The 24,818-nt window shown below is 54.1% G+C and overlaps 7 protein-coding genes across 7 annotated transcripts; all 7 read left to right on the forward strand.

Moving 5' to 3' along the window:
* Positions 1 to 4,553: 4,553 nt before the first annotated feature.
* On the forward strand, positions 4,554 to 7,020 carry JKF63_07694 (uncharacterized protein; the record flags this gene model as incomplete). Its single annotated transcript, XM_067903625.1, has 2 exons — positions 4,554 to 4,835; positions 5,800 to 7,020. The coding sequence occupies 2 exons, from the start codon at positions 4,554 to 4,556 to the stop codon at positions 7,018 to 7,020; spliced, it is 1,503 nt and encodes a 500-aa protein (XP_067759825.1).
* Positions 7,021 to 7,971: 951 nt separating this feature from the next.
* Positions 7,972 to 9,117, forward strand: JKF63_07695 (uncharacterized protein; the record flags this gene model as incomplete). The annotated part of the gene is made up of 1 exon (XM_067903626.1): positions 7,972 to 9,117. The coding sequence occupies one exon, from the start codon at positions 7,972 to 7,974 to the stop codon at positions 9,115 to 9,117; it is 1,146 nt and encodes a 381-aa protein (XP_067759826.1).
* Positions 9,118 to 11,553: 2,436 nt separating this feature from the next.
* Positions 11,554 to 12,729, forward strand: JKF63_07696 (uncharacterized protein; the record flags this gene model as incomplete). The annotated part of the gene is made up of 1 exon (XM_067903627.1): positions 11,554 to 12,729. One exon carries the CDS (start codon positions 11,554 to 11,556, stop codon positions 12,727 to 12,729), a length of 1,176 nt encoding a protein of 391 aa, XP_067759827.1.
* A 958-nt stretch (positions 12,730 to 13,687) lies between these two features.
* On the forward strand, positions 13,688 to 16,189 carry JKF63_07697 (uncharacterized protein; the record flags this gene model as incomplete). Its single annotated transcript, XM_067903628.1, has 1 exon — positions 13,688 to 16,189. One exon carries the CDS (start codon positions 13,688 to 13,690, stop codon positions 16,187 to 16,189), a length of 2,502 nt encoding a protein of 833 aa, XP_067759828.1.
* A 457-nt stretch (positions 16,190 to 16,646) lies between these two features.
* JKF63_07698 (uncharacterized protein) lies at positions 16,647 to 18,815 on the forward strand (the record flags this gene model as incomplete). The annotated part of the gene is made up of 1 exon (XM_067903629.1): positions 16,647 to 18,815. The coding sequence occupies one exon, from the start codon at positions 16,647 to 16,649 to the stop codon at positions 18,813 to 18,815; it is 2,169 nt and encodes a 722-aa protein (XP_067759829.1).
* A 1,225-nt stretch (positions 18,816 to 20,040) lies between these two features.
* Positions 20,041 to 21,744, forward strand: JKF63_07699 (uncharacterized protein; the record flags this gene model as incomplete). The annotated part of the gene is made up of 1 exon (XM_067903630.1): positions 20,041 to 21,744. One exon carries the CDS (start codon positions 20,041 to 20,043, stop codon positions 21,742 to 21,744), a length of 1,704 nt encoding a protein of 567 aa, XP_067759830.1.
* Positions 21,745 to 22,663: 919 nt separating this feature from the next.
* On the forward strand, positions 22,664 to 23,425 carry JKF63_07700 (uncharacterized protein; the record flags this gene model as incomplete). Its single annotated transcript, XM_067903631.1, has 1 exon — positions 22,664 to 23,425. The coding sequence occupies one exon, from the start codon at positions 22,664 to 22,666 to the stop codon at positions 23,423 to 23,425; it is 762 nt and encodes a 253-aa protein (XP_067759831.1).
* Positions 23,426 to 24,818: the final 1,393 nt, after the last annotated feature.

Raw genomic sequence — 24,818 nt, forward strand, 5'->3', positions numbered from 1 at the left:
TTGATGTTTTGCCTTCGAGCATGTCGCCGCCCCACACTTCCTTGCCGAATTCGCGGGCAATATTCGACATATTTTTTGGTGTGTGTGTGGATTCCTCCTTCAAAACGACGGCTGCCGTTCCGTCGCGCATCAGTTTTTTGGATTTTCCTGCGGTTCGCCTCCGCGGTATGTGTGGCCTCTGCCTCCTGCGTTTCCGTTGCCGTAGCCGCCTCGCCTGCTACCATTTGAATAATTTCGTCCTTGGTAACTCTTGTAATTTGCGGGGGCGTCCGAGCGGTATTGAGTGCTTTGGCGCGTTTGCGCGCGCATGCGTTCTTTCATCATCCGAGAAACAAGCTCACGATCATTGGCATTGAGGGTGTCCAACTTTGCGTAAAGAGTGGTGGCGAATTCATCCCAGCTGCTCAAGTCCAACGCTCCAATTGGTGACCCGTCCGTGCCCACAATTTGCGCATACGCAGCTCCACCTTCAAGCGGGTCACATTTATCGTCCTTTGAGTTCCGGAACGTGCTTTTGGGTTTTTTGGTGTAACCAGCGCCGCCTTCAAATTCCGCCTTTTAGTCATTACTGCAGCCTGCGCTGTTTCCATAATGTCTCGCGTGAATCTCGCCAGGCGTGGCGTTTGTGGAAGCAATGGCTCGCTGACTTCTTGGATAATTTGTCGCCATGTACGCATCTGGGCTCCCATCGCCCTTGCAACATGCACGTTGTACCGGAAAAGGCGCGTCGGCTTGGGTTCTTCGAGAAACATATCGAGCCATAACGCGATCCGCTCCCTATCGCTCAATTCTTTCAGCTCCGGCCCGGATAGGCCGAGCAGGATTACCGCCGACGCCGCCACGACTGGTGTCACCTGTGATGCTTCGATTGCCGTTTCCAGTTTTTCCAGGGCCCCTTCTAACGGGTCTCCCGTTGTTTGGCGTAGGCTCCGGAGCGCCTCGATAGCCTGTTTGTCTGCATTTTCCGTGTTCATGCATTCGCGGAGCCGTGTGTCCGCGTAGATGGTTTGCGCTTCCATCATGTTGTGTTGAATCCTCGCGTCACCGTCCAACGGCACCGTTCGGTCCCTTTCCTTGTCCTTTTCAAGACCCTCAGCCAGGCGCACAAGCTCTTCATGATACTTCTCCGCTGAAATGATCCCTTGTTTGCGGAGACCTCTCCACGTCTTCGCTCTAGTCGACGTGCTTGGGTTGTTCAAAAAGAAACTGATGTCCACATCGCCCTCCTCGGTGGAAAGCGAAGCGATATCCGTCTTGTTGCTCATTGTTAAGCGCGAATGTTGTGAAGTACAATCGTCTTTTTGTGACGTGGCGGAACTTCTTGAACGGCTAGATGACGAGAAGCTGCGGATCTGCCTGGGCGCGTGCGTACGGTATTTTTTGTGCAAAATGTGTTTTTGTTTTCGTTTTTGCGTCAGAGACCGCATTAAACCCACTTAGATTACTTACTGGATTTGTATCCAATTCCATAAGAGACAGAAGTAGAAGGAGAGAGAACGAATAATCATTCGGTAAAGAGATAACAAACATACACGCATGTGACATCACATTTGTAGAAAACCACTTCAAGAGCATATCGGCACACAAGGTGCACTGGACCAAACCGTCCTGGGTACACCCGGGTCCGGGGTACCAAAATACATTCGGACCAGACATCTCGGACGAAAACCCGGACATGCATTCTTCAGAAATCCCCGCACCACACACTGCATAGCAGTGAATGTGCGTCACTCACTCGGAAAGCCGGCCGACCACATGGTACCCGACCCCTCGCTCGGACCCCCCCCCCGTGCCGAGCTTAAAGCCCATTTCCATCCCTCCAGAAAATCATGTACCATTCGATTGCCTCCGTCGAAAAGACTTCGCCAATGAAACCTTAACCTGAACTCTAATTCTTAATTTTACACCTAACCTTGACTTTAATCTTATGCATCTTTAACCTTGCGACTAACTCATGCACTCCTAACCCCTGCACTCCTAACTCTCATGCACCTAACCCTAGCGCACCCTAACCCCATGCACCCTACACCCTAACCCGCTACCCTAACCCTCATGCACCTCACCCCGCACCCTAACCCTATGCACCCTAACCCTATGCACCCTCACCCTATGCACCCTAACCCTATGCACCCTGACCCTATGCCCCCTGACCCTATGCACCCTCACCCTATGACCTTTTTGCTTAGCCACCCCCTCGACGCCAATAAAGGCCGCTGTCACCCACGAAGCCGCCAGGGGAGGGAGACACGGCTACGGAGCTGGCGCTTGCCCTCGTGCCACCCGGGTCAGTGCGGAAAGGGAGGGCATCAACGCAGCCACCTCGCCTCCGTCAAGAGACGCTTCTCTTGTCGCCGTGGAAGTGCCAACGTAGAGCTTATCTAAATGAAACAACGGTTTGAAGCGGCACTCGTTGTCGCCACGCGCTGATCCCATCGCGAGGGGGTGGGGGGCATTGTCAAGGGTTTGTGGATGCAGGACAAGCGTCAACAGAATAGAGGATGAGCGGGGCGATGGACAACATGCGGATGTCATGCTTCCCACCCAAAGGAGACCGTTGCTTCTGGAGACCCGAGTACCAGGACATGTTTCTCAGCCCCTGCAAGCAAGCATTTGCATTTGACCTAGCCATGAACCTTGAGAAAAGACCCCCGACGCAGGCGGAATAGGACAATCGCAGTGACAAATCGGAAAAAGGTAGACAGAACGCTCAAAGCACAATCACGCGCGCTGTAAACATAACCAAAAGCTCAAAAGGTAAATTGCGTGCGCTGAGAGGGGCCCTCTCCGGCTGCCACATCCGCTTTAAAAACACAGATGAAGCGGGGTGCCTGCGACGCATCCATTCTCACCAAACTGGCAGCAAGGATCAAGCACAGGTACTCATGGGCAGATGGGCTACTAGTTAGTGCCCTGCTCCGGAACCTTTGGCAATGACACCTCAAGGACAGGACCCCCACCCCCAGGCACCGATAAGGCCGCCGTTGTCATTCACATTTCCGGGACTGGCAGATCTGCTGTGAAGCAGCGCTGTGCGCGTGGTGCGCGAATCGGCTGCCCCAGCGACGGATAACCCGGATGAATTCTAGCCAAAAGAAAACGACACAGACCACGAAGATAGCATACCAAGCATTGTGTGCGCCGGAAAGCGCTCGTAGTCCGCCGCCCTGTGGGAGTTGCACTTCGCCTATGCTGAAGGACACCTGGGGTCTTTCTTCGCATGAGCGAGTGCAAAACGGGCAGAAAGCGTAAGAAGCTGGATCAGAATCCGCCAGGGTGTTGTTTTGACCGCCAATGGGCAGTAGCATCTTAGCGCGCCGGGGGGGGGGGGGCACAAAGGACGCCTCACCTACACACGGGACGCTGCGCCGAGATGGAAGCTGAGGTAAAATTTCACCGCCTTCACAGGGCGAGAGTGACTTTTCGAATGAGTCGAACAACTCAAAAAAGAGGTGACCGCGGGTGGCGTGACGACGGCTTCAATTACGGCCGGGATCGGTTAGACGGTGGCACTAAGAAACGGCGGTGAAGACAGACCGCGTGGGGCAAAAAACAAAATGCCAGGGCATCATATTTTTACAAGCCGTGTACCTGAGAGGGTCTTGGATGTGAGGAGAAGGGGGGCACGCTTATGCAGACTGGGAAGCCATGGCGGTCACGAAGCCCCTTCCCCCGCCACTGGCACAGGGTGCGCCAAGGGAGTCATAGGATTATCGGGGGAGGAATGCGGGGTCGGTGCGCTGGAAGAAACGAGGCGTGAGATTTCCAACGCGGTAACAATGCAGATGGGTTGCTCCCCATCAAGCTCAGTGTTCGATACCTGCCGTGTGCTTTTAGCGGTTCGTGAAAAGTTTTTTTTTCTACATCGCTTCATCGGAAATATGGAGGCACAAGAAACTGTGGCTTCGGGACCTGTCTCCCCTCGCGGTCGCAGCGTTACACAACAGAGTTCCCTAGAGGTGACGTTAGCAGCTGTGCATGGAAAGTGACTGCTGAAAAGATGCAGGCCAAGCTATATCTTGTGGTACCCTTTGCTGAGCGGATCACGTGCACGTGAGACTTAGACGACCCCACAGCTCACCCCGCGCAGGCGTATGACCCGCTCATCGCGACATTCAGGAATAGCTCAGCTCTGCGATAAGCAACCTACTATTGTTCTCTTTTTTTTTCTGTGCGGTCATTTTCTATTTTCCAAGCATTATACGGTAAGGAAAAAAAACGGTCTTTTACTGTACCTCGAGATGAACGCCGCAACAGCTGACAAGAAGCACTTGGCTCCTCTTCTTGAGTTTTTGCGATACGTGTCTGAACGAGGTAAGAATCAAAGAGTTAGGTTTCCCAGGCGTATCAACGGCGTTGGTGACCAGAAAGCGGAAGCTTACGACTCCGCTGGAAATGGTGATTCAATTCCAATATTGGAAGAATTTCACTACGGGGTTTTCTACAATAGCAGCAATGACAGGTCACCTTCCACATCGCGCGACGACGTTTTAGTGATCCCCCCAGCCCGAGACAGAGGGAAGAGGAGTCGCTCGGAAGACGAAGCTTCAGAAATAATGATGGGACCCAATGCGCCTATAAGCTGCGAGCTAGATTCCATGGTGGCTGGGAAAGGCTGCTTCACCTCCAAATATATCGACTTTTCATTGTTGGATCTTGGCGTAGAGCCAATCATCGCGTCGATAGAAGAAGACATTACGAAGGATGTCGCAAAGCAATTACAAGGAACGAGGTGCTGCTATGTGGTTCCGGGTACCTCAATGGTTGTCACAGGTGATATCGTTGATGTTAGTCTCGCGTCCCAAGCGGTTCTCGTATCGCCTGATCGCGGAATACGAGTGAGCCTCGGCTGGGTGTCGATTCCACGCGTTTTCCATGTCCCTAAGAACATATCAGCCGTGCGGGAAGAGGTTTCTTTTCGAATTCAGCGCATCGTGAATGCGGAGCGCCGAGGCGAAAAGACACCCATCTTTTCGCCTGTTCAGCTGGGGGACAACACAGAGAGCTTCCCGTCATTTCCGTCGTCCTGAAACCAGGCAAAACCGTAGTCGCGAGGAATTAGCCTGAAGATTATTTTCGTATGGTTGATTTTTCTCACACAGTCTAAGGGAGGAAAAACGATACACCACTTACCCGTTAACGTCAACTCCTGCTCTGCACGCGTGCCGCGCTCCTCACTTCTGAGCGTTGCAGCATCTCTCACATTCTGCGGGGCCATTTTTTTACTGTGATTTCCCTTCTATATTCCTGTTCATGTATTACTTCCAACCCGGGTAGTTTTTTATTCCTTAGTTTCTTTCCCTCACTCGTAATGTGTGGTAAAAAAACTCTTCACCTCCAGGCTCTTGAACTTTCTTTTAAAGAGTAAAACAGATTTTTGTGACTCTCAAAGTCCATTTTTCGTAGGGCAGTTGATCTGTCTTACAGAATGTGTCTAGCACGTTTCGCTACTGAGAAGGCAATTAGGACTTTTTGGGGGTTTTGTATTCTCTGATATTGCTGCTCTTTTTTTCTTCACGGCGGACAAAGTGCACTTTATGGGCCTTGAGTATAACCGTGTTGATTCGTGAACCACTGCAGTCAACTCTTCTCCTGTTTCTCAATCAATTTCTCTTTGGTAGACTACTATTATTATTCTGGCTACGTGCCCGGGAAACCCTTCCCCTTGCCGTTTTTTTTTCTCTTCCACCACCGCGTACAATATCGTGGCTTCAGGCAATACTGTGCTCCCGATTTGCCTTTTACGCTGCAGCATCTCTGTTGGTCGGCTTTCGGTGAGATTTCTCAATATTCGCGATGAAGCCGGTCGCCGTCGACACTCCTTATCATGCCCTTTTGCTGGAGGGCATCAACCCAGCAGCAAAGGATCTTTTGGAGTCCAAAGGTTGTATTGTGGAAGCTTTTCCCAGTGGAATGGAGGCTGACGAACTGCTGAAGAGGATCAAGGATGTTCACTTTCTTGGCATCCGTAGCAAAACACGCGTGACGCGGGAGTTGCTCGACGCAGCACCCAAGCTTCTCGCCATCGGCTGCTTCTGTATCGGTACGAATCAAGTGGACCTGGAGTATGCCAATAGGCGTGGCGTGGCGGTGTTCAATTCTCCATTTGCAAACACCCGCAGTGTTGCCGAGCTGGTGATGGGTGAGATCATCTCCCTCTCACGAAAGATAACGCAGCGCAACGAGGAGGTGCATCGCGGTGTGTGGAACAAGACTCACTTGGGCTGCTACGAGGTGCGCGGCAAAACACTCGGCATTGTTGGATACGGGCACATTGGCTCACAGGTAGGGGTGCTCGCCGAGGCGTTTGGCATGAACGTAATTTTCTACGATGTTGTCCCGACATTGGTGATTGGCAACGCCACAAAGATCGCGAATCTCAACGATCTGCTCACCTATGCTGATTTTGTGACCATTCATGTACCCGAAACAGATATCACCAAGGGAATGATTGGGCACCAGCAAATCCGGCGCATGAAGAAGGGCGCGTACCTAATCAACGCGAGTCGCGGTACAATTGTCGACCTTGATGCCTTGGCAGGGGCACTGCGCGAAGGACATCTCGCTGGGGCTGCGATTGACGTCTACCCGGAAGAGCCTGTATCGAACAAGGAGCTGCACAAAACGCCTCTTCAAGGCATACCGAACGTGATTCTGACGCCACATGTTGGTGGGTCGACGTGTGAGGCACAGGAAGCAATCGGTGTGGAAGTGGGCACAGCGCTTGCTGAGTTTGTGACCCGTGGCACTACCGCTGGAGCCGTCAACTTTCCGCAGCTCGTTCCACCGCCGGTGGAAAAGACAAGTTTCCGCCTCACTAACGTGCATCTGAACGTGCCTGGTGCACTGAAAGACATAAACAAGATCGCAGTGGATCTAGACTGTAACATTCGTCTGCAATACCTCTCGACCTACAAGGCGATCGGTTACGTTATCATGGATGTTGACAAGGACGTTGCTGTGGAGTTTCGAAAGAGTATTGCAGCGCTTGATACCAGCATTCGTACGCTGATAATTAGGTAGAGCACTGGGCTCGCTTCCTCCAAAGGAAAAAAAGGAAAAACAGTACGTGCTGACTGAGAGGAAGAGGTACTCAACGGCACCTTCTGTGATCACTACTATTTGTCTGAGATAGCCTCAGTTATACAGAGCACGGCCAATGTATTTTCCCTTTCGCTGAATCTGGGAAGCAGGTCCACCCACCAGTGCTGCTACAGTCTCCATCATAGAATCTTGTGGACGTATCACTAGGCAGTGAGTCGCTTCTTGGAGTTGTCAAAAACAATCGCATTTCACACAGTGCGTTCGGCTTTCGTAATTACAGCTGATCTTTTTCCCTATGTCGTTGCGTTCTGGCTCATGGACGTTTCAAACCCAAGAATATCATTGAATGTTACCCTTTCTGTTGTATTTGGGTTTCGGTGGGGAGCGCTCAGTGTTCTCGAGCGTAGTGGTCTCAGCGCTTTAATACCCGCATCTTGAAAGTACTTCTTGAGCATCCCAGGACCCTGGATCTTGCCCTCTTTTGAGATTTCGATTGCTGGATTGTTGGCGGACAGGTTGTCGGCGGGTGCTGTGATATGAGGGAGTGGGCTTGCAGTTGGAGAGGCTCTTCCACGAGTTCTGCATGTGTCGTTTCGGTGGCTGAGCGAATATTGCAGAACCGCTGGGTGGTTCGCTGCGCTGCAGTGGCGTTGAGTGGAGTACTGGGCGTGGCTTATTTTTGTGCCGTGTGAAAAATCGCACAGGGGTGGGGGACGTCAAACGGTGATCGCTGACCACCCGCGTTGCACCAGTCGCGGTATTCGGTACCTCTGATGAAAATATGCACCTCAAACACTCGCCACCGTTTTATATCCCACCACGTGTCTTTGCAGGTTTTTTTTTTGTGTTCTCAACTTCAGCAAAGGGGCAAGCGACTGATACACTAGCTTCCGTTTCTTCTTTCAGACTTGTTGTGACTCATTGCGAAGGATGCCATCCCCTCAGAAGTCCATTCTTTTCACCCCGGGTCCCTTAATGACCTCGGAGACGGTGAAGGAGGCCATGTTGACTGACTACGCCAGCCGCGATATTCGCTTTATGGAGGCGGTGAAGTTCATCCGAGAGGAGCTTATCACGCTGGCCGAATTAGACCCGAAGAAGTGGGTGTGCATCCTCCAACAGGGTGCGGGGACGATGGGCATCGAGGCAGCCATCTCCACCGTTTTTCCGCGCACGGGTGGCAAGTTCTTTCTCATCAACTCTGGCAAGTACTCTGAAAAGCAAGAGTACGTGGCGAAGCGGTTAAAGTTCCCGATGGTGATGCTGAAGCTCGGTGAAGGCGAGGAGCTTAAAATTAGTAGTCTGGAGGCTATCATCCGCGCCCACCCAGACATCACCACCGTGGGTCTCGTACACCATGAAACCAGCACTGGAATGGTGTACCCAGTGGAGCAAATAGCCGAAGTAGTTCGCCGTGAGCTGCCTAACGCAAAGATCATCATTGACGGCATCAGCGCGTTTGGTGGTATCCCATGCAGCTATGACAGGGCATGCGATGTGCTCATTGCCGCCCCAAACAAGTGCCTACACAGTGTACCTGGAATCTCTGTTATCCTGGCCCGTCGCGCTCTCATTGAGGACATGAAAGGGTGCGCTCGTAGCGCAACACTCGACCTCAGCATGCAGCTGAAATCGTTTGATGCAAGTGGTCAGTTTGCCGTCACGCCGCCGGTCCATGTCGTGATGGCGCTACAGCAGGCACTTGTGGAGTACAAGCGCGACGGCGGCTTGGCAGGTAGGCAAAGGGCATATCAGGCGAAAGCACAACTTGTGCGCAAAGCCGTCAAGGCGATGGGTTTCACACTTTTCTTGGACGAAAGCCGACCCAGCTGCGCCGACATGGTGGTATGTGTCAACATGCCAACGGATCCGCGCTGGAACTTCAAGAAGTTCTACACCTACCTGAATGAGCGCGGTCTCATCATCTACCCCGGCAAAGCGTCGAGGGCCGAAACGTTTCGCTTTGGCATCATTGGACACACCTCGCTCGCGGACTGCGGCCGTCTCATGAGGGTGGCGAAAGAGGCGCTACAGTCTATGGGTATTGACCACCTCCAAGCACAGAGCAAGATGTAGGCACACGTGTATCTGTATGTGTGGCTGTACATTAACAGTGTGCTGTCTCACACAAACAGGGTGATGGTGCTGCAAGTGACTCTGACGGCTCGGTTTTCCCCGGGCGTCCTCCCCCCAAACGTAGATACACACACACACACACACACACACACAAAGTAAACAGGTGACGACGAAGCGAGTATACTCACTCTGGTTGAGCGTTTAGAGTACTGACATGCCGAAGGCTGAGATTGGAAAGAGGAGCGCAACTCATTCGCAGGGGCAGTGTGTTGCCCCTAACGCAGAATATTCATGGTGAGCCGTGACCGCGCATAGATTCATGAGACCCGAGCTCAGCCTGGTACTTCTTTTGTAAAGATCGGATTCAACGATGGCTCCGTATTTTGTTTGGCGGAGGGGGGAGTCGGCCGCGTTTTCTGCTTTCACGCTGGAAATTCTTCGCCTCCTTGTTTCTTTCATCGTTCTTATGTTTTGGACTGCATCTCGTGTGTGTGTGTGTGTGTGTGTGATGTTTCTCTACCCTGCAATTGTTCTACAGTGCAACCCTGACATCATCCACCACACTAACGCGTAACCGGCGCATTTCTCACGAGAGACATGTGCTTGACTGAATGACTTAGGGAAAGGGGGGAGGTACTCTGGGAAGGGGGAGAAAAGTGACATGTCTGACCCAAAACAACTGTTTTTGCTTTGTGCGTACGTTCCCAGCGGGTCTGCTTAGCATCGCCTGTTTGTGTTGCACTGTTGTTTTGCATAGACATACCAAGTCTCGCCCATCGGCTAGTCTGACGTAATAAACACGGTACCTGCGGTGCCAGAGTGGCGTGCAGGCAGTAGACGAGCAGGCTCGAAAGGGGTGCGTGGCTCTGCAGTCGACGACCCATTCATGGATCGCTTGAATCCGCTACACTGCACGAGAATGGGAGGCGTTGTGTCGATAGAAGTATGCTGTAGCTCTGGTCTATCTCGACTACCAGTGTCGAGAAGCATGCGTAGTCTGTGATTTCTGGAGGGAAGCAGTGTATCCGTAGAGCGTCGGCAGGTCATATGCAATAATTCACTGTTCTTCTTTCTTGATTCATGCCGCTGAGATTAATGAGGGTTTTCGTGAGGACAGTCAATGAGTTCATTTCTGAGAACCCCCGGCGGGACGTCGTTGACTTCTGACACGGCTCCGCCGCGTCGCCTTTTGTGATGCGGATTGGCATTCGAACCTCTTGGCCAGAGTGGAACCTGGATCGGCGTGCCCTGGGGACACACACTCTTTAGAGAGACCAAGTAGAGAGAAAAGATGGAGGAGGAAGGCAGTGATACGCACAGCATCGAGTTCTAGTAGGCAACATCGCCAAAGGCACAGGGGCAGGGTTGACGGCTTTCCTCTTCAGCCGTACAGCTGAGTAGGCGCATCCAGCCAAATTATATCGTCTCTTTTTTTTTCGGGTTCACCCGTGTGTTGGGGAATAGCTGAAATGTTTGGCTACTTTGTCAGCGTTTTGTTTTCTAAGTGAAGAGCATGTGCTGCTTGATGCGGCTCGATATCTCATCGGAGGATCTGGTATACACAATGAATCTTGCCGCTACTTATTTCCTTTTGCTCGCGTGGACAAGTTTTTTTCTTTTACTCTGCCTCGCTGTGCCTCTCTTCTCTTCATCCCACCTGCGACTCTTTTTGGCGCCGTTTCTGTTTAACCCCCTCCCCCCCCTCCTCGAGTTACAGCTGGAGAGTCTATTTCCTCTCCTCTTCTTAAAAAAAAGGTATGTGCGCTTTGTTTGTCGTGTGTGGACCGTTTTTTTCCGCCAATTCTTGGCGGTATCGTTGTGTTTTCTGCTCCTTTCACCTATACCATCACTTCCTGGTGTGAGCACATCAACAAACAAGAAAGAAACTCGAATAGCCATTGAATCCTAAGCGTCACCATATCGTTCGTTTTATTATATGCGTGACGAGTAATTCCTTCCTCCTCCCCTCTGCTTATGTGGTGGATACAATGGACAAAGTGTTATGAGGCCGTCTGTCTTCGCATGCCTCTCAGTGACTGGTGCAGAAACAACTCGTTTTCGAAGCGCATAAAAAAAAAATCTGTCGCTTAGCTTGACAGGAAGAGTAGGAGGGCGGGGGGGGGGAGGCTGGGGGCGAATAGAAGCCATGGTTGCTGGCTGCACAGCGAATGAAGTGAAGGGCTGTTTCTCGTGTTTGCATTCCTCTCTAAACCTTTGTTTTGTAGGGCACCATGTTCACCCCCTTGAGTGGAGGTAGCGTTCATGGCAGGCGGTGACGCAGAAAACACCTGTAATGGGTCTTTCACTCGTTCAGAACGCCCTCTATCTTGTGTGTATTAGGATGTTTTTTTTTTTTCCACCTCGCCTCTCGCACCTTTTACTTCGCCCAGTCCACACCGAAATTAATAATAAAAACTCACTTGGCTGGAATCACTGATGCCGCTTGCGGCGCCTCGTGTGGTGCTTATCGCGGCGGTGGTAGTTCTCGTGCTGCACTATGTGCTCAAACACTTCCGTTTCCCCAGAGATGATCCGAAAAGGCTGAGGACGAAAAAGGATCCCGCCAGGAAACAGTTCTTGAAGGGAGTCGCACCGAATAAAATTGACGTCTTCACCGCCAACGTGTGCGCGGCCTTCCCAGATATGTCCGCTGACGCCGCTCGCCGTCTCTTTCCCCGAAAGTTCGAGGTACACGGCCATGTCGTGGTAATTCGGCTGAACAGCGGCACGTCAGTAGAAGAGGTTCGCCCCCTGGCGCGCTTCCTTGCCGAGTCCTTCGCTCCAGTTCTGGTCGACGTGGTACTTGTGGATGTGGACGGTATCGTTGGCGAGCTCCGTCGCCCCTCGCTGCAAATCTTGTTCCAGGCAGACACAGCCTCTACAAAATTTGCGACGTCGCTGCGACACCTCATGTATCGCCGCTGGGAAGATGCACGAAAGCAAGGCCGACCCTCGTGTATGACAACAGATGAACTGGAGAGCACGCTTAGTCGGTGGACGGCGTCATCGACCTTTACATCACATGTGGAGAATGGTGTTATGTACACCTTCGACGTGTCGCGGGTAATGTTCAGCAGCGGCAACACGACAGAGCGAATGCACTTTGGCAGAGTCCCTGCTAGTGGAGAGGTCGTGGTAGATATGTTTTGCGGCATCGGATACTTTACCCTGCCCTTGGCCATGCATGGTAACGTGGCAGCTATTCACGCCCTCGAAAAGAATCCGGACAGCATCGACTTCGTGAAGTTGAACGCCGTGCTGAACAAGGTGGACCACCTCATTCACCCAGTGTGCGGCGACAACCGCGAAGTGGGGGAGGAGTTGGTGGGCAAGTGTGACCGTGTGCTGATGGGATACATTCCTACGTGCAAATCTTTTCTTTCCCGCGCCGCGTCGTTCCTCAAGCGCAACGAGGCAGGGCGGATCAGCGGCATTGTGCACTACCATTTCCTCTCCGACAAGCTCGACGCTGCGCAGCTGGCGCTGAGAGACGTCGAAGATGAGCTCGGAAAAGAGGTGGCTGCATCTGTCCGCATTGCTGACCTTCGATGCGTGAAGTCGTACGCGCCGAAACGCTTCCACTTTGTTGCGGATCTCTTTTTTTCTGAGTAACAGGTAACGTGTAAGCTACTGGTACGCGTAATGCCTACTAGCGGGGCAGTATGTGCCTTTCCGGGGGGGGGATGAGGATTCGAAAGCATATGGCTTTCCATTCCTCTCTCCCCCCCCCCCCAGTACTACTAGGACACACCTTTTCCCTCTTCATCTTTCTCGATGGACGTTTACAGGAGCAACCAGTGCGGGAGCAGAATCGCTCACCTTGGAGTGGTGAGGATGGTGTTTCTTTTTTAGGCGTGTGCATATCACCCCCTACTCAACGAAATCAAAGGGAAAAGGAAGAAAAAAAAGAGAGACGACCCTTCACCGGCGAGGACCACCACTCTCTCCCTCCGAGGAATAAGAAACCGACAACAAAAAGGGCCCCTCGTGTGTTTCGAAGTGGACAGGAAAAGGGGAGGAGGTGTTGTGGATGAGATGGGAGGAGGGAAGAAGAGCAGGACGAGTGCACCGCGTAATTCGACATGCTGTCATCTCCCATTCAGCTCTCTTCTCACTCCCTACACTGCTTTTGCAGTGTGGCTGCTGGGGGATCTCCTTGTCCGCCCGGATATCACCACAAGGACACAAACGTGCCCCCCCCCCTTTTCTCCTCAATGTGGCACTCTTCTGTATGCTTTCCCGTGCGCTTTTCTTCTCAGCGCGTCCTCCATGGTGTCTCGACTCGGCTCTTGGTCGAGTGGATCCCCTTACCCCCCTTCCCCTACTACCACCACCACCACCACCAGGCTTTTCCCCTGCTCTCTCGCTTTTGCATCCTCATTTCACCTCTCCTGCCGGTCTCGTCATCCACAGGGGGCGAGGCGGCATATCGGAAAGCGCTCATTTCCTTTCCTCATTTGTCTTGGCAGTGCGCTTGCGTCATCCTCGAGAACACAGGCAACGGATGATTTCTGGTCTACTTTTCATTCTCTTGTTTCTTCTTCCTGAGCATTAGCGGTTGTGTGTCCCAATGGAGAAACAGGGCCTTAGCAAGCTTATCATTACGGAGGCGGCGCGGTGTTCGCAGGGCCGACTGGACAGCGAAACTACCGCTCAGCTCGCGCGCTTCCTCAGTGACGCGCAGGGGCGAAACCAAGTGTATCAATGTTGCCTAGACCTTGCACAAGACCCGGGACGGCGGCCTCGCATCATGATGTTGCTAGTGAACTACGTCCAAAGCTTCCCGCCGTCGCGACAGTGCCTTCAAAACGTGAAGGATTTCTGCAGCGCTCACTCTTCCGGCGATGTCAGCCACGACCTAGTGAAGCTGGTGGATGCACTGCTTCGCGAGGCGCCACTGGAGCGCCTGGCTAGTTCGATTACGCGCTCGTCACGGCATGGCTACGCATCAGAGTTCGCGCTGCTGGCCGACTTCTCTGCGACGGCATCGGGGAGTGGGGGAGGCGGCAGCGTCCCCATATCCGCTGTGCCGTACCTGAAGTGGATGGGCGTCTCCATGAAAAAGAACGAAGGGGTGAAGTGCTACAACGAGATTATGTTCCAGCGCGTGTGGTGCCCCCCGTACGCGGATCAGTTCCCGCTTCTGTGTCTGGAGTCCACTGTCCAGCGACAGGTCAACATCATGTCATCCTTTTCGGCGAATTACAAGACCAACCCAAACGTGATGCAGGCCACCCTCTTCTTTATGAAGCAACTCTGCGATAGTTACGCCTCAAAGTTGCTTTTCGCTGAGCCGAAGCTGCATTTCCGTTCAGTGACCATCTGTTACCTGCCTATGCTGCTCGCGATGATGGAGAGCGACTACTTATGCGTGCGCAATCATGTCTACGACTTCATTCTCAACCTGGGCGTGCATGTGCAGCTCGTCGACCCCGCTGGCGCCTATCCCGGGTGCACTGAGGCGCTCGAACAGGAGGTGGTGTGGATGGTGTTCACTGTGATGGAGCGACAAGCTGTGCTGAGCATATGCGATGAGACGACATGGACGGCAGCAGCTAAGTGTCTGCTGGCGGTGGTGCCCCCGTGCTACCGACACCTGGCAGATTGCCGCGTGCTCTTTCAGGCGCTGCAGTTGCCGGGGCTCTGGGAACTGCACCCGGAGACGTTCACCACTCTGGCACAAGCGTTCGCGCGGAGTCTTTTATCAAACAAAGACGTGGATGTGGCTGCTGCCGAAAATCTGACCATCGACGAGGTGGCCTTTCTGAAGCTTGGTAGCTCCGCAATGTCTGATATTCTAACCGTCTACCGGCACTGCACCACTCCAGGCGCGCGCAAGGCACTTTTCCAGGTGCTTGTGGCATGCACCGCGCGGCGGCAGGGGATGCATGTTGCGCGCTGCGGTATGCGCATGCCTGGTCAGCTGTCACCCGAGGCCCGAGCGGGCGCCTTCAGCGATTTAATTTCAGTCGACTTTTTCTGGTATGTTTTTCCGCTCCTGTACTACATGTCCGATTCGCTGCAGCGGGAGCTTCCGCGCCGCATCGCCGACAGCCTTGTGAAGTGTGACTTTGACGGCACCAAAAAGAGCTGGAACGTTGTGCTGCCGCTAGTGGAAAACATGCTGGGGCTGATCGCGGAGGATGCAGAGCTGGAGAAGCACACGCAGGCGCGCTTCAAGGCAGTTGAGTCGCTTCGCCGCAGGGATGAAGAGGCATTCGTGAAAGCCCTCGAAAAGCTGCTGTCTGAGGCGGCGGAGACAGTGCCTCTGCTACTGGAAGGACAACGGGATGCCAGTGACACTAAAGTGTACACCGCCGCCTGGCGGCTCGCCTTTGTCAGCCTTCGTTGGAGCGCACGCTACTTGCCGGACAGCACTCATCGGGAATTGACGGATAAACTTGTACGCGACTTGGTGTACTACAGGGATGGCCGTGGCCGCATCGGCAATCGCGCACGCATGGGTGACGTGTGCGCTTCACTTTTTTTCTCTCTGAACTTGTTGTGTCGTACGTCCCCACACCGGGACGCCGTCACGTTCCGCGCAGTCCTGGAGGTGGTTCTCTTCGACCGCGGGGATGCCATCGATATACGCACGGCCATGGCGCTCTACCACCACCTTATCGAATTTCTTTGCGTACCGAAGCGGCTCTCTTTCCACCTGCATGCTGCCCACGAGACCAGTGACATCTCATCCATGGTTATTCGGGAGCGCGTGCTGTGCATCAGCGCTGCTGCCGTCCAGCTCATTGGGCTTCGTGTGTTGTGGGGCTTGTACCGTAGCCTTGAGCAGAGCCAAGTCGCCGCAGTGTGCCGTGCGCGGCATGTATTGGTTTTGTTGCTGTGCCATCAAAGCACCGATCGCCGCGGGGTGGAGGTTCGCACGTGGAGAACTGTACTTGCAGACCCATATCCTCCCGTCGCGCTCCTTGCAGCCGAGAGGATTATGCGGATCTTCAAGGTGGAAGAGAGGCCAAGCACCGTCGCGGAGATGAACAGCGACTCTTACCGTGATGTCTACCGCGACGCGATGCGCATCCTGGAGAAGGGGGAGAGGAAGCGCATTTACTAGTCGATCGCTTCGAGTGGAGAACGTGTTGAAGGCTCCACTCTTCACCCCGTGTGCGTGCATGTATGTGCCTTTCTGTGACTCTTGGGTTCCCGTTGCTTTTCTGTACTGCTCTAGCAAAGAGTTAACGTCATGTGTTTCCGTGCACAGCGGTGATCATCGCCGCCTCACAAGGAAAAACAAAAAATTACTGTTACATAAGCTGGTCGCCCACTACCCCCCCTCCTCTCCTTCCTGTTGACTGTTCTCTTCTCCGTCTTTTTATTCTTCTTGCGTATGTCTCTCTCTTTTTGCTGTCCGCATGCAGTCTCATTCACACCAACGGCAAAGCTCTTCCCCTCGAAGGCATAGGACGAAAACCAAACGCAGCGTATTTCACAGCGGCTTGCGTTTTGGACACCTCGAAGCCAGAAGGCTCGCTCGGGCGTGTAGACAAGCGTCATTCCTCTTCCCCGTAGTCATGGAAAGTCCAGCTGAACGCACTGTAAAGTTTTTTCTCGAAGAGGGGTCGCTTACGCACATGACGAGTGGTGAAACCGCCTCCACGGCGGCGGCCACGGTCCCATCTGTTGCAGTAGATCCCTCGTCTATGCCCGAGGGACCGGCTTGCAGGACCGATACAAACACCGTCACACCATCGCCAACGGCGGAAAGGGTCTCTCTCATTGCGGAGGAAGTCACGGGCACCGCCTCTCCGAAAACCCCTGGGGCTGCCGCCGCTGCTTCTGCTGATGTGTCGCCGAAGGTGCTCAAGTCCGCACTTAAATCAAAAGATCGCATTGGGGACTCCGCTCGCAGAAGCAAGTTTGTGCTCTGTGAAGACTGCCAAAAAAATATTCCCATTGAGGAATGGCCCGACCATCGTGATCGTCTGCGAAAGGTAAACCTTGCGGAACAGGTGAGCACGTTTCACCACACGCTGGTGCGCCTCATTGGAGAGTTCCTCATGTGGGTCCTCCACAGTGTGTACTTTCGCGAAGTGACCGTTGTGGGGCGCGAGAACATTCCTCGCGCCGGTGCTGTCGTCTTCTACGGCAACCACCAAAACCAGTTTATCGACGCGCTCATGATGAGTTCACACTGTGGACGACCTGTGCGCTTCCTCATGGCAGAGAAGTCCTTCCATCAGCCCGTAGTCGGCACCTTTGGCCGCATGTTCAACTCTGTGCCGGTTGTGCGGCCACAGGATGTGCCGCTGGTGGCCGGAGAGGGGAAGTTGGTGAAGACGGAGGGCAATTGCATTGTTGGTGCCGGCACCCATTTCTCGCGTCTCGAGAAGGGCGATGTGCTGAGTTGGGGAGTTCCCGGGAACGCCAAGTGCCGCGCGCAGGTAAGCCGCATTACTTCCGACGAGGAGGTGGAGGTGACGGTGCCTATCCCAGCAGAGCACAAGGTTCACGCCCCGACCGGTTTTAAGTACTCGGTGCGCATCGATCATTCCGAGATGTACGCCCAGGTGTACGACACGCTGCAAAAGAACCAGTGCATCGGTATCTTCCCAGAGGGCGGCTCGCACGACCACACGTCGCTCCTGCCACTGAAAGCCGGCGTGGCACTTTTCAGTCTCGGCGCGGCGGAGCGGCACATCAGCGTTAAAATCGTGCCAGTAGGCCTCACATATCTCTACGGGCACAAGTTTCGCAGCCGAGCGTACATCGAGTTCGGAGAGGCTTTCTCTCCTCCCGACGACTTGGTCAAACTTTTTAACTCAGACAAACGCAAGGCGACGGGGCTCTTTCTGGAGCAGCTGAACGCTGCGCTGCGGGCCGTGACAATTAACGTGCCAGACTACAGTACGCTGAATTTCTTGCATTCCTTCCGGCAGCTCTATCAGCCGCCGAACTGCATACTGTCTGGGCGCGACTACCTACGGCTTATCCGCCGGCTCGGCAACGTCATCGAGGAGCAGCGAGAGAGCACTGAGTTCGCAGAGTTCCGTGAGAAAGTGGAGAATTACTCGGACTTCTGCAAAGCGCTGATGGTCCTCGACAGTCAGGCGGCGACGCTTAAACAGCTTCTTCACGCTGACCGTGAGACGCCACAGATTGAACTCCTGCTCCGTCGCATATTCGCACTGTACCTGATGGCAGTGATTCTCGTACCCTTCTTTGTTGTGGGCCTCCCTATCGGTGGTATTATCAAGTACCTCGCCCTCAAGCGAACGAAGCGTGCGCTGTCGGAGAGCTCCGTCAAGATCGTTGGTGCCGACGTCACCGGATCCTTCAAGTTGATGTTTGCCTTCGCAGTGGTGCCGGCGGTCTTCCTGCTGGTGACGTTTATCGTTTTTCTGTACTCCGACACCCGCACGGCACTGGTGATTCTCTTCTCGCTTCCCATGGCGATGTACGTCTCATTGCTAATTCTTCAGGAGGCTGTCATGGAGTTGCGCGCCGCACTGCCGCTTCTTATGTCATTGGCTTCGCAGCACAAACAGTTCAAGAAGCTGTACGAGCGCCGCGAGGAGCTTGCTAAACAGGCGCGCTCTATTGCTCACAAGTACGACCCACAGCTGGAGGAGGAGATGGAAGCGTACCTTGGCATGGACGACAGCGACGACGATCTGATTCGCGAACCATCTCTTTTCTCTCTGCGCTACAATGTTCGACGCCGGCAAGCAACAAACCGGTGAGGTGTGTCTGTGTGTATGTGATCCGCTACCCCTATCATCAGGGTGTCTGTGAGTGTACCCGATACCGTCCCTCTCCACCTTCCTTTCCTTCCCTCGTCCCCCTCCCAATCTCTTGCGTTCTCGTATGCAAACGTAATGGGTCGTGGCGTGTGGGGCATGATGCAAGAGGCGAAATCGGTGGAGGTGGACATATTCGTGTTGCGTCTCCAACACGCCTCTTTCAAACCTTCCCCCTCCCCCCTCCCTCCCCTCCCCCCTCCCCCCTGCCCCACCTTCGCACATATCTTTTGCTTTGCTGGTCGTTGCGTATGTATGCGTGACGCTGCCTCGTTTCCTACTCCGTTATTTCAACGACAGGTGGCGGCGGGGGAAGGAATGGGGAAAAGGGGATGCTCGCATATCATCTCTCATCTTCTAACGCCCCGCCCATACACACGCAGTCAACTTGAGCGTTATTGTCTCGGTTGGTTCAGTTCCCCTTATTTCCTATGAGTGTGTATCTGTGCGTATGTGCTCTTCCTCTGTCGGGGTATCGCCCCTTCGATGCTCAAATCAGACCTCATGATGAATCATGAATCAAGGGGTGACAACGCGGTGAGTCAATCCTGTGAGGTGTCCGTTGCAGCTGCGCTGCGCAGTTGTGAACTTTTCTTGTGTTTTGGGTGCCCCCCCCCCTCCCAACCTCCCAAAGAAAAAGGGAGACGCGTATGCTGCTATGAACACTGAAAGTGGGGGGAGGGGGTAGCTGATTTTTTCTTTTGAATGACAAGCACACAGACCATGTCTTCTGTCTGGGTCTCTCTGTGTGTTCTCCTTGAGTGACTTCTGTCACACAGCCTATGGTTCTGCAGCGCTTTCAGGCACTCAACAACTCTCGCTGCTCTCCCCTCCCCCTTTCTTCCGCTTCGTTCTCAGATGTTTTGCTCGAAACACCGAGACAGTAGAGTTGCGCAGACACAGGCGTAGTGCACGTATGCACACACACACTCACACACTCACACACACACATACACACACGCGTAACGAGACACACAACGCCAGTTGCTCCAGTCTTCCGTTCGCCTCTGAGCCGACATAAAACGAAAACGCGCACGCTGTAACGAGTGCCTCCGTTCATCTTCGCTCCGTACAAGTAAAACAGCACACGGATTCATTTGCACGCCTTGTGCCCTGTCACTTCGCACTTGCTGTGTATTTGGCCACTCACCCTAGTTATCGGTCATTCATGCAAGCGATCACGACATCCACGCCAGCCCAGAGGCCCAGGTTGGGGTCACAGGTGGACAAGCCGCCCTGGGCTGCCACCTACGCAGACTGGATGACCATGTACGAACAGAAACCAAATGGCAACAGCACGCTCTTCGAGCTGGAAGCAATGGTCGCCAAGCGCATGGAATTTCTCGCTTGGGTTGACCAACAGGTGAACTCGCCGCAGTCCAAAAGCTTCGACTCGGTACTCGATGCGATCATCGCGCGTTTGCCGGAGGAGCGGCGCTCGAGTGCGTCGACAGATGCGTCTCGGGGTAAAATTATTTCGCTAGGCTACGAGGATACGGCCGCCGGTGGCGGTGCAGATAGGCAGTCGTCTTCACGCGGCTCCACTGGAAGCGCCGCTGGCACAAGTCAGCTTGCAAGCATTGTTTTCGCACCGGGGGAGGATGTCACCTCGCACCTGCTTTGCCGCTTTGCCTTCTGTATGAGTGAGCGATGGCGAGACTGGCTAGTACGGACGGAGCGGGTCCTCCTGACGGCCCGCATCAAGATGGAGATGGCGAAGAGCCCAGTTACGTTTCTGGTCGATTTGATGAAGCACAATGGTCTGCCCTGCGCGCCGCTGACAGAGAAGCAGCTGGCCGACCCGATGCTCCAGGAGTACCTCGAGTTCCGCCGCTCGAGGGCGGACAGCGCACGGGAGTCAGATGGGCGGGCAGAGAACTACTACGCCGTCCCGCTATCACTTGCTACCCGCTTGATCAAGAAGCGTCAGGTACTCTGCCGCGCCGGTCACGCCATCCTCTTCCGAGACCAGGTGCAGGAGGTTTTCCTGACAGTCTTCTGCGCCCATCTGAATCGAGGCCTGCACAGCGCCTACCTCGCTCGAGTGAAGCAGCAGGCGCTAGAGGAGGAAACAGCGAAGTCGACTGTTATGGCAATGCTTGACGCCTTTTTGGAGCAGTTTATTTCTGACCCGGCGGACAGCCTTCAGGAGGGTGTTGCCGGATCTGTGAAGGCCGGTGATGTGCAGAGACTTGCGCAGACACACTTTCCTCCCTGCATGCGTGCCATTGATTCCCATCTGCGCCGAGAGGGGCACCTGAAGCACCACGGCCGCTTCACCTACGGATTGTTCCTTAAAGCAATCGGTCTTTCTCTGGACGACTCCCTGGAGCTGTTCGCCACGCTCATGAAGGTCAAAGGCGGCGGCTCCCTTGAGTCCTTCTCGAAAACCGCGTACGGCTACAATGTGCGACACAACTACGGTATGGAGGGGAAGAAGACGAGCTACAGCTCTGCTTCCTGCACGACAATTCTCGGCCTTCCGCCAGTAGTGGACCAGCATGACTGCCACGGCTGTCCGTTTCGCTTCCGCGACGAGGGGGTGCTGCGGGCGACGCTTGGGAGGGAAATCCAAAACCCGAAGGGTCGCAACTACCCGAGCGTGCGACCCACCCCTGGTGACATCGAGGACATTATCTCTGACAGCAGAGCCCAGCACTACACACGCGCTTGCTACAAGTACTTCATGGCCACTCATCCAGGCGCCCGCCGCGACACTCTCTTCAGGTCGCCGTACGAGTATTACAGTGTCAGCCGTGAGTTTGAGACGCAGAACGACGGCACGGAATCGACCCGTTCTTCCGCAAGCCCCGCTAAACGGACGTCCGTAATGCTTAACGAGGACGTTGTGCGCCCCCGTTTTTCCCTTTAGAGAGAGCACAGGGATCTGGTGAGGTAAATAATAGAAGCCACACGACAGACAAGAAAGAGAGCGCATGCCTATCGGCACAAACACGTGTAACGCGTATATACATAGACGTCGATTCTTATTGCATCGTCATCATAGAGAGTTCATTGGTGATGTTGAGAGACACAGCGGTGGTGGAGCTTGGCGCCGTGACGGCTGCATCCGACCTGTTGTGCCCTAAACGCCCAAATGTGCTGACTGGCGAAGTCGGAAGGGATGGAGAAGGGGGAGGGTAGTGGACTGCACCAGCGCTGGCTTGTGCTTGCGGCCCCGTGTGTGCTTTAGTGATTCACGTTGCGGGGCTGCTGTTTTTTTCTGTGCCCCCCTCCCCCCTCATTCGCGTTGTTTCGCGTCATCCCCCCCCTTTTTTTTACGGGCTGTTCTCGGTGTGTTTTTCGTTTGGTTTGTGTGTGTGTGTGTCTGTATTGGGGGGGGGGAGGGGAGGGGGACGATTTTGGTGTGAGACATCGAGTCCCCCCCATTCCCCAATGCTGTCACTCCCTCCTCTCTCTCTGTCCCCAGCGGTGAACAACATGAGCGAACAGTTTCCCATGCAACATTGACTCATCCTTAGCGCCGTACGCCCAAAAATTAAAAAGATTTGAAGCTGCGATACATGAGAAAGCATCCACGTTCCGTGTGTGTGCGTGTGTCCCTTCTGCGTCCCCTTCCCCCCACACACCCACCCACCACCGACCCTCTTTTCGCGGCACTCGTCACGTGCGACTTTTGTGCTGTCCTTCTTCCCCTGTCTCTTTTCTTACCCGCCCTCCGCTTCCCCTTTCCCCCCTTCCCCCCCCCCCCCCCCAAACGCGTATGGGCGGCTTTTCCTGACCTGGAGCCCTCTGATCTGCAGTTCTGAGTATAGAAAAGGCGTTCCCGAATGCTTCGTAGATGCTGGCTGTGGTACTGCGCTCCAGGTGCTGCTGCTGGGGGTAGTGGTGCAAGACCACCGCTTCCGCGCAAGGACGGTAGCGACACTAGGTCCTCCGAGGAGCCCGGGAACAGCGGTGCTAGGCGTCGCTTCCGCATCGAGAGCGGATACGACGGTTCCAAGAACTACGATGAGCGTGGTCAGTTCTTCTCGGCCTTCTTGAGTTTGGGTATCATGTCTCTTGGGTGCACCTTCTTGTTCGTCCCGCTTTACCGTATGTACTGCGCCCCCACTGGTCGTGGGGCTGATCCAAAGTTCTACACCCCGGAGGCGGCACGGCAGCGTGACGAGCAGAACAAGAACTACCCGGTTCCGAAGAAGTTACTGAAGGTGCGCTTCTTGAGTGACGTGGGCAACACGATGCCCATCGCCTTCGTGCCTCTGCAGAAGGAGGTGGAGGTGCTCGTCGGTGAGCCGGCACTGGCTTTCTATTCGGCGTACAACCGCAGTAATCGCACGCTGCTCGGCGTGTCGTCCTACACGATTGCGCCGCCGGAGGTGACGAACTACCTCAACAAAATTCAGTGCTTTTGCTTCGAAGAGCAGCGCTTCAAGCCGCACGAGCTGGTGGAGATGCCCGTCTTCTTTTACATTGACCGCGACTTTCTGAATGACCAGATGGTCAACTGGCTCGATGAGGTGATCGTGAACTACACATTCTTCAACCTCGAAAAGACGAAGGACTACATTTTTCGCTCCAACGCCCCGTAAAATAGAAGGGCGGGTGTCAGTGGAAACAGGGCGATCACACGTAACTGCTTCCGGTGTCGGCATGGTGACCCCATTTCACGTCAGCGTGCGCTGGTGATCTTTGTCTGCGCCTTCTTCACGTCAGTTGCTGCTGCAACGGTAGTGGCGTACTTTGATTTTGGTAATGTGTTTTTTTTTTGGGGGGGGGCGGGAGCACACAGGCGAGGGGGTAATTCTGTGTCTACTGGAGCGCAGGTGTGTGTGTGTGTGTGTGGTGAAGGAGTTGGAGGAGCTTGGAAGGGACCAGACATGTCTGTACGCCCCATTGTCCTCATGTGTATAATTCCCTGGTGACGGTTACTCTTAGTCCCCCAGAGGAACCCCACACACACGCACACACTACAGTCTCTGCGTTGCTCAGACTACCTCTGTGTCTGTATTCGCCCCCCCCCTCTTCCCCCTCTCTCCCTCTCTCCCTCCTTCACCACTCTCTTGGCGAGTGTTCACGTATCTATTGGGTAACTGTTTGCGCTAACCATCTCTCCGCATACGTGCCTAAGCACAGTGTGTTTTTGTTTTTGTTTGTTTTTCGTTGTTTCTGCGGTTTACGCTGTTGTGTGTTCATCTGCCGGTGTGGCTCTCCCTCCTACAACCCCCCCCTTTTTTAAATGCGGTCTGGTGTGTTGGTGATGCTCTATCCTGCCAAACTGTACTTTCCCCCTCTTCACACACACACGCACGCGCTACGCTGTCGTAGCGCACATACTCAAGAGAGAAATCTCTGATGGGCAGATGCCCCTCTTCGCCCCCTTGTCGACCCCCCTCCCCCCTCACCACCACCACCACGACGTTCGTCATCTCTCTCTCGGGTTTCCTATCTCTTAGTGTCGTTTCCTCTTAGCTGCCATTTGTGTTCTCACCTCTTCCTTGAAGACACACACCGAAGCACCCATACAACCCGTGTACACGTTAGTGGTGCGGAGACCTGATCCTGCGCGCCCTCTCCCCTCCTCCCATCTCCCACAAATGCACACGTGTGTGTGTGTGTCTGCTTTGGGTTGGATCTCGGTGTGCGTCCTCCCTTCTTTGGATGCACCATGAAAGCTCCTCTTACCTTCCTTGTTCAACTAGCAGCACCTGCACACTTTTTGTATCACCCCGCCTTCACCCGCGGACCCTCTTGTTTTGAGACGTTGCCTGTATCTTTGTGTCTTGAAGAGTGATGGGTGATCGCGATGTGACCCTTCGCCAACCCTATTCCAGAAAATAGAGGCACCGAGTGGCTAACTGGGGGTCTACATCTCACTTTTCCTCGGCTCATGTTAATCTAAAGCGCCCATATCTCGCCCCCTTGTGTGTGTGTGTGTTGTGTCTTGCCGTCAACTCTCTCGCTGTCATCTCGCTACTTTTTCTT

The sequence above is a fragment of the Porcisia hertigi genome, chromosome 3 (assembly GCF_017918235.1).
Source record: "Porcisia hertigi strain C119 chromosome 3, whole genome shotgun sequence".
Lineage (NCBI taxonomy): Eukaryota > Euglenozoa > Kinetoplastea > Trypanosomatida > Trypanosomatidae > Porcisia > Porcisia hertigi.